The 8,078-nt window shown below is 41.3% G+C and overlaps 1 protein-coding gene across 1 annotated transcript in view; it reads right to left on the bottom strand.

Moving 5' to 3' along the window:
• LOC106525815 (X-linked interleukin-1 receptor accessory protein-like 2) overlaps positions 1–8,078 on the bottom strand; it is a gene marked incomplete at its 5' end in the record, with an annotated part of 35,514 nt that overhangs the window by 24,719 nt on the left and 2,717 nt on the right. Inside the window, 1 exon segment of the mRNA XM_014020157.1 lies at positions 3,978–4,087. Coding sequence (XP_013875611.1) covers positions 3,978–4,087 — 110 coding nt within the window.

Here is an 8,078-nt window from a genome sequence, read left to right as displayed (position 1 = left end):
TCATTAAAGGATGTCATGAATTACTAGCTTAAACATAAAAGTATTAGTTCCATTACAATGACAAAAATCAATAGTTACCTTTATTTCCATAGGTTGTTGACTGATCACCTTTAAATCATCATTATGACTTTATTCAACATTTCATTATACCTTATGATTTTAATTCATCAAATACATTCTTATTTTACTTGATTCYTTTTATCATTATTCATTAAAAATCATTTTATAATTATTTTTAAAGTCAACTTACAATCACATACATTTCTATTCATTTAAACACTTTAAACATATTTCTTTTTGTGAGTTTGTTAGTTCTCTTTTGTGCTGTGACCTCTGCCTTCCTTCCCATCTGGAACATACAAGCCTGACTATGAAGACACCACGTTTACCCAATAACCATTTACTCTATAACCTCCCTTGTTTGTTTCTGTGACCGCACCTAATTCCTCATTTTACATGTATTCTTCTCGTGATTAACTTGTTTTTAAACAATCAGTTACTTTTTATTTTGTTATAGAAAGGGAGTTTCCAACATACATTTTTAAATCACATTACTTATCACATTTCTTGACACCCCCTCCTTAAAAACGGTCCTGTCCCCGTTTRTTCCGATCATGCCACCGTCGATGGTCATTCGAAGAACGTCCTCCAWGGTCTCGATCTGGCTTGTGATGATCCTTACAATCGTAGGGTTTTGCAGAMTGATTAGACTCCAACAAAGATGGATAAAGATTTGCCAAAGGAGAGATTGATTCAGTGGATGGCAACTTTGAAGAGCTGCGGGAATAGGTGGGTGCCACTGGTGCAACAACGTGGAGTGGTTGGTAGGTTCGAGGCAGGGAGAATGCATCCTGCTTTTCTACTGGAGTGGTTTCAGAGCCTGRGTCCCTGGTAACCTGTTTTCCTGCTGGAATGGCCTCCAAGCCTTCTTTCCTGGTAGACAGGCGGAGTTGCATCCCTTCGGGGGTTGGAGGTCCGGTGTCTTGATTAGCTTCAGATTCATGGTTTACATGTGCATCTAGTTTGGATAGTGGAGAAGATGGCATGGAAAATCCATCGGGAGAGCCAGCTTCGGGCGCAGAGTTTGAAGATGTCCTCGGCTCATCTGCAGKAGGTGACCTCTGCTCAGTGGCATCTGCAGCTTGGATTAACTCAAAGTCCCCCACTAGGGCTTCATCCTCCTCTGTAGAACAGGTGGTTGTTACTACAGGGACCTCAGTTCCTCCCCTAATTCCATTGTTTGAAATAATGGGGTTCTGAGTGTACCAGGCCCCACTGTGCCCATCCTCACCCACTGATGGTTGTGGAAAGGTTGGAACGTCTGGGCCGAGAGGARGGAGGGTGGACATGTCGATCAGCATGACAGCTACTACCATGGCTAATTTTAGCTTAACATATACAAATTGCTCATTTACAGAGAATTAAATATCAACTTTTCATATTTTAAGCCAAACTTTGTGTTATTTGTGCCACAACACAAAAAATAAATGCTAGCAGATCTACAAGATCACATGAGATTGTGTTTGATGTTGTTTTAAGGTTTGARCTTAATGGTTACAAGGCCATCATTTCTCAATATAAGATGATGTTGGTGTAAAACTTTGGCACAGGAGGTGGTGTGACATCCTTTAAGGAATAATGGGCCTACAGCGACWGCTCTGTATTCCTTTGAATTTGTGATACATTAAATATTTAAACAGTATATTTTTGTGTCTCCTGAAGAGATCACATCACTTTCTTCTGACAGATTCTTCTTTTAACAGCAACCTGTCAGCAGGTCAGTTCCAGTATCAGTGAAGATGAAATTCTGTGGCCTCTCACTATGAACCCTCTCTGCAGTTTAATAACAGATTGACCTGAAGGACCTTTGGAGCCATCGGTCTTTCTAAATCTAAACTCCTGACTGTCAGACAAAAGAAAAAAAAACACGACAAACAGAGACAAAGATTTTAGTACCAGTTAAATATCTAACTGCTCTGCATCACTCAGGATATGGGTCTGGTGTAAAAACCTAAAGTGTTTTTTCTTCAGAGAACATACAAATTCACAGGWAGGAGGGTTGTCCCAGATCAACACTAAACACTAACTGAACATGATAATGACAATGGTCCTAAAAGAAGGGGTGAACACAAAYGACAGTTATTAAATGATAAAAACTGATTAAAAGAAAAGGAAACACCTGGGAGCAATTATCAACTGAGGATAGACACATAACCCAGAACAAGAGGAAAACAGGGTGTGCAAACAAAAAAAACCATGAAAAAGGCTAAAGTAATAAACAAAACAAAAAACATCACATTATGACAATATATAACCCCATCAGTATGCAAACTCTTCATACTTCCACAGCTTTAGCAGTACCTGTACACATTATACATCAAAATGTAAGCATATCAGTACCTCCACAGTGGAGATGTTGTGTGAAAATATTAATCAGTACCAGTATAGATGAGCTGGTGTTTAAGAAGGCTGATGTCTGACCAAGCCAAAGCAAATCTGATGTTCACTCTGCATGGATCCTCATCACATCAGGTGTACACCTGAGTCGGCCAGGTGCTGCTGTGTCGCAGGTCATGCAGAAGTCATCTTATACAAGGTAAGCTAATAAATAGTCTGTGTTCGGTATCATAACATACTAACTGTTGCCTCGTTGTGATTGGATAACTGCCTGTTAGGTTTGTTTACTATAGAAAGAAGTGTTTAATGTTTGGGATTGAACTAACGTAACAGATATTAAAACATTAAATTATGGGCAGTCTATAGTTGTCACTATAATCTGTCCATTTTATCRAAACAACTGTGACATCAAGGATACATTAAAAAAGGAAAAAAACGGTGAAAAAGCAAGCCAGTGTCTGAAAGTGCCWGACCAGTCTCGTACAATTAAACATTTATTTGTGTCCATATCTCTGTGAAAAATTAGGTGATATATTATATTTCTAGTGACTTGTAGACCTTCAGCAGCTCTCCAGTGAACAAAGCCACATATTCAACCAGACCTAAACATTAATGTAATCAGTGTTTGGCCAGTGTTGAGTCGACCTTCCATCCATTTCTCAGCATGGACAGATCAGGTAGCTCTTCTTGGCCAAAATGATGAAGTAGCTTCACCACACATTGCTCCCTTGCCTTGAGGATAAGACTTTTTAGCATAATCTGATAARTCGTATCGACTGATGATGGGTCGATTATTCCCTGAGGCGTCTGTTCCAGTGTTGGCTGTTTGCTTTTTATCCACAGACAACCTTCATCTGCTCTGCTGGTGATTTAACCTGAAGCAGGTTAGAGACTCATCTTCACAGTAAACTGTTTTGTATAAAAAGCTTGTGTTTCCTGGAAGTAACACATCTGATTATTGTAATTACTCTCTGTTTGAAATCATTCTCACATTATTAGGATTAGTCAACTAGACATAAAGGATACACAGAGGAAATGTGTGTACGTCTACGTGTTATCTGTATAGCAGTTAGGTTTGTGTGTTGCCATTTTGACAGAATGATCCCAGTTACATTTACATACAACCATCAGGAAACCCATCCACATGAATAAATGAGTGTCTTCTGTGTGCACTCTGTGCAGTCCAGGCATGATGTTCAGTATGTGTGGCCACCTGCAGGTGTAACATGAGAYTATGACGTGAGCTGGGCACACAGTGAAGTGTGTTCTCAGTAAAAGTGGGTGAGAAAGGCAGAAAGGGTAAACGACAGTGGTTTTAAAGAGTCTGTGTGTTTTTATTGTGTGTGATGCACACCTGAGAGCTGACAGAGACAAATGTGAGCAGTAGTTAGTGTGTTATGTTGTAGGTCCACATACATTTTTATTTATTCTGACAGACTGATGAATTCTGGGTATTGGGGATTACAGTGACCTATAGAGACGGAAGATGTTGTTTATTTGTGTGTGTGTGTGTGTGTGTGTGTGTGTGTGTGTGTGTGTGTGTGTGTGTGGAGGAGGTTGATAAATGGAAGGATACTTACTACTGCTGGGTATTAAATCTCTGTCTGGTATAAATAGTTTGTATCCATAATGTTTCTCCAGAACGTCCGGCAGAATCTCCAGAGCAAAGGTTTCCTCATCGCTGCTGGGCCTGCTGGGACAGCAAATAAACAAATACTCTATGGTTCACAGTTTCAAACACAAAYCTGGTAAATCAGCTCCTAATGATGCCCGCAAACATATTCAGAAACATTTTTAAGGTGGGGCGGGGTACACCCTGAACAGGTCGCAAGTCCATCACGGGGCAATGAATAAAGCAGAGGGAACCTATTTGAGGCTTACATTATCATGATTCATTCATACTGACTAGGGTTGGGCAAGGTTTTAATATGAACGATTCTGGTTCCCAACAATTCCCAGTTCACATTTCTTTTTTAGAAGCAGGGTCAGAAATGTTTACATGGTTTAAATCTTGTAGCAGTTAGTTATTAATCTTGTATCGTCTTATTCCGTTGGCAGATTTTACCTTCATTTGAGTCTCAAATTAAGTGAAATACTCTGACAGTGGAATGAGACAGCTGCATTTGGTAAGACATCTTGAAATAAGGAAAATCTCCAGGTTAATAACATTAATAATCTAACAGTCTGCTTTAGTTTCAAAACCAAAAAATAATTCTTGGCTGATATAAGATTGTAAGACTTGGTTAGATGGACATTTTTTGCAGCATGCACTTTTACATGAGAGCTTTACTCTTAAAAATAAAACACACTGATGCATATACAGTGTCTGATGCTGCAGGAACTTCAACATGTTACTGAGCTGATTTTACAGTTTTAACGTCTATCTGCCTCCATGTTGGTATTAGACATATTTTATTTTTTAAGTTACTCCTGTTTAATCATATTGGTCATGTGCACTCTTTTGCACAGTATAATCTTATTCTTTTACTAAAGTTAAGCCACACTTTTAGATCACCGCTGCACATTGTCCATTTGTGCACACACTATTTGGAGATTCTTCTTCGTTGGTGTTTGGGCAGCTTTTTCTTCCAGTGGGTGGACTAGGCATCGAAACTAAGAATCAAAACGTAAAACATTTTAATGATTCCGAGAGAATAAAATCATTAGTATCAGTTCCATTGATTCTAGATGTCCAACCGTAATACTGACAGATGTTTTATAAACTTTCCACAATTCAGTGTCATTCTAACAAGTGGTGTAGGTTGTGAAGAGCGTTCGGTTATCTTTCAAAATTTTTAATTCTAYTTTAAAGAAAAAGTTATTTTAAAATGATTTGCTATCTTCTAATAGTTTCCTTTGGTTTTCTGAGAATTATTGTAGCTTTTTCAAACAGGTAAWTGTTCTTCTGGAGCAACTGAAAGTCTAACATCATGAACCAGGAGGGCCTTCCATGTATTGGACTTATTTATCCACAAACGTATCAACATCTGTCCGTCCGTCCATTTTCTTCCTCTTATCTGTGGTCAGGTCTCAGGGGCAGCAGCCTCAGCAGAGACCCAGACTTCCCTCTCTCCAGACACTTGGACCAGCTCCTCTGGGGGAATCCCAAGGTGTTCCCAGGCTGAGAAACATAGTCCCTCCAGCGTGTCCTCAACTCGGGACGTTGTGGTTCGGTGGGCGGAATACTTCGAAGACCTCCTCAATCCTACCGACATGTCTTCCAATGAGGAAGCAGAGCCTGAGGACCCTGGGTTGGACTCTTCAGTCTCTGGTGCCGAGGTCACTGAGATGGCTAAAAAGTTCCTCGGTGGCAGGGCGCCGGGGGTGGATGAGATTCACCAGGGGCCTCATGCATTAAGGACTGCGCAGCTTTCACACTAAAAGTTGACGTACGGACAAATTTAGAAATGTGCTCCGCACCAAAATATCCAGATGTATCAAACTGTGTGCACGCAGGTTCCTGCGCACCTTTCCTTTATACATCCTAATGAACGTGAAACTGAGACTCCTGAGACTCCTCCCCCTGTCACGCCTCCATTTAAATCTGTAAAATAGATGTAAATGTGTCCAGATTCTCCTCAGACTGTCTCTCTGTGGGATCAGACATGAGTTTTACATGCAGGAAAATTATACATTTAATGGAGAATGAGTTAGAAAACTGTCTAAATAAGTAGTGTCTTTGTTTTATGTGGTGCATTCACACAGGATAACCAAAGCCTGAGATTCTCCTGAAGTTTACAGACATCTCCTGAATGTGATGTTGAAGCTGGTTAGTTGTTGTCTATTTAGTTGAACACGACGTTGAACGGACGTTAAAAAACTAAACTAAACAAAACTAAAAACAAACAAAAAAACATCCCGTGATCCACTTTTTCCTCTCTCCTTTCCTCCTGCCTTACAGCAGGCACTGTCATCTCCACGTACAGACCCCCACCCCACCCCCACGAGCGGGTACGAGTGGTAGCCTACGGATTTTTAGTAAAAAACATAGATTTTTGAGGCAGGCAGGTAAATGTCCAAAGGGGTTGACACAAATGAACACCTTCCCAGCTGGTGAGGGTGTGTGCTCCTGGCACGACAATCTATCCAAAGCACAGCTGCTGCACTACAGCCACAACTCAGCTCAGCATCAGTCAGAAGGTTACACACAGAAAATATAATTATTCTTACCGTACAGTGAGACACCATTTGCATCTGATTTTGCTCCCTGTCTTCAGACTTTTTTTTATTTTATTTTATTATGTCGCATGTAATGTGTCGGGCTTTTCCGGCCCGGGACCCAAAAGGTTTTCAACCATGTGACAACAATAAAACCAGTTTACAGACTGGACTGAGGGTCTTTGATCAGTTTTAGACTGATCTATTTTCTTGTCTGAGGTTAAATGATTTTCAGTTTCATCATGGTTCAGTTTAAACAATAAAAACTCAAACTAAAATAAAAATCTAACACTGTGTTCAGACGCTCCCTAGAGAAAACACAACAGTCATATTTCTGTGGATTCAGCTCAGATTCATGACTTTGTGAGTTAAAACTGTTGACTGAAAAACTTTGTGTGTCTGCTGCACATTCTCACAGCAGGTGAAAAGTGTGTGTAAATATACGCACACTTTCACACAACGTTGGTTTTAATACATCACAACGTGGACGTAGAACCTGGAGCACACAACTTTTTTATGCGTACGCACAGTTTATACATGAGGGCCCTGGTGTTCCTTAAGGTTCTGGATGTTGTGGGGTTGTGTTGGTTGATGKGACTCTACAATATCATGTGGACATTGGGGGCAGTTCCTCTGGATTGGCAGACCGGGGTGGTGGTCCCCCTATTTAAAAAGGGGGACCACAGAGTGTGTTCCAACTATAGGGGGATCACACTTCTGAGCCTCCCTGGTAAGGTCTATTCAGGGGTCCTGGAGAGGAGGGTCTGTTGGACATGTGTTTTGTGGACTTGGCGAAGGCGTTCAACTGTGTCCCTCAGGGACTGCTGTGGGGGGTACTCCTGGAGTATGGGGTACTAGGCCTGTTGATACGAGCTGTTAGGTCCCTGTAGGACCGGTGCCAGAGCTTGGTCCACATTGCTGGTAGTAAGTCAGACTTGTTTCCGGTGAGAGTTGGACTCCACCAAGGTTGTCCTTTGTCACCGATTCTGTTCATAACTTTTACAGAATTTCTAGGAGCAGCCGAGGTGTTGAGAGGATCCTTTTTGGTGACCTTAGGATCATATCTCTGCTTTTTGTGGATGATGTGGTCCTATTGGCTTCATCAGATCCTGACCTCCAGCTCTCACTGGAGTGGTTCACAGCTGAGTGTGAAGCGGCCAAGATGAGGATCAGTGCCTCCAAATCCCAGACCATGGTCTTGAGCCAGAAAASGGTAGGGTGTCTTCTCCAGGTCAGGGAGGAGGTCCTGCCTCAAGTGGAGGAGTTTAAGTATCTCAGGGTCTTGTTCATGAATGAGGGAAGAATGGAGCAGGAGATCAACAGGTGGATTGGTGCTGCGTCTGCAGTGATGTGGGCGTTGTACCGGTCTGTCATGGTGAAGAGAGAGCTGAGCCAGAAGGCAAAGAAGGAGAAAGACCCAGGACACACTGGAGGGACTATGTTTCTCAGCTGGCCTGTGTAGGGGTTTTTGGGTACATTCTAAAATTGATAATTTGTGAACACACAAATTATATTTAAATATA

Source organism: Austrofundulus limnaeus, unplaced genomic scaffold (genome assembly GCF_001266775.1).
Source record: "Austrofundulus limnaeus strain Quisiro unplaced genomic scaffold, Austrofundulus_limnaeus-1.0 Scaffold242, whole genome shotgun sequence".
Classification (NCBI taxonomy): domain Eukaryota; kingdom Metazoa; phylum Chordata; class Actinopteri; order Cyprinodontiformes; family Rivulidae; genus Austrofundulus; species Austrofundulus limnaeus.
The sequence above is the reverse complement of the archived record's forward strand: the minus strand, read 5'-3'. Positions and strand labels throughout refer to the sequence as shown.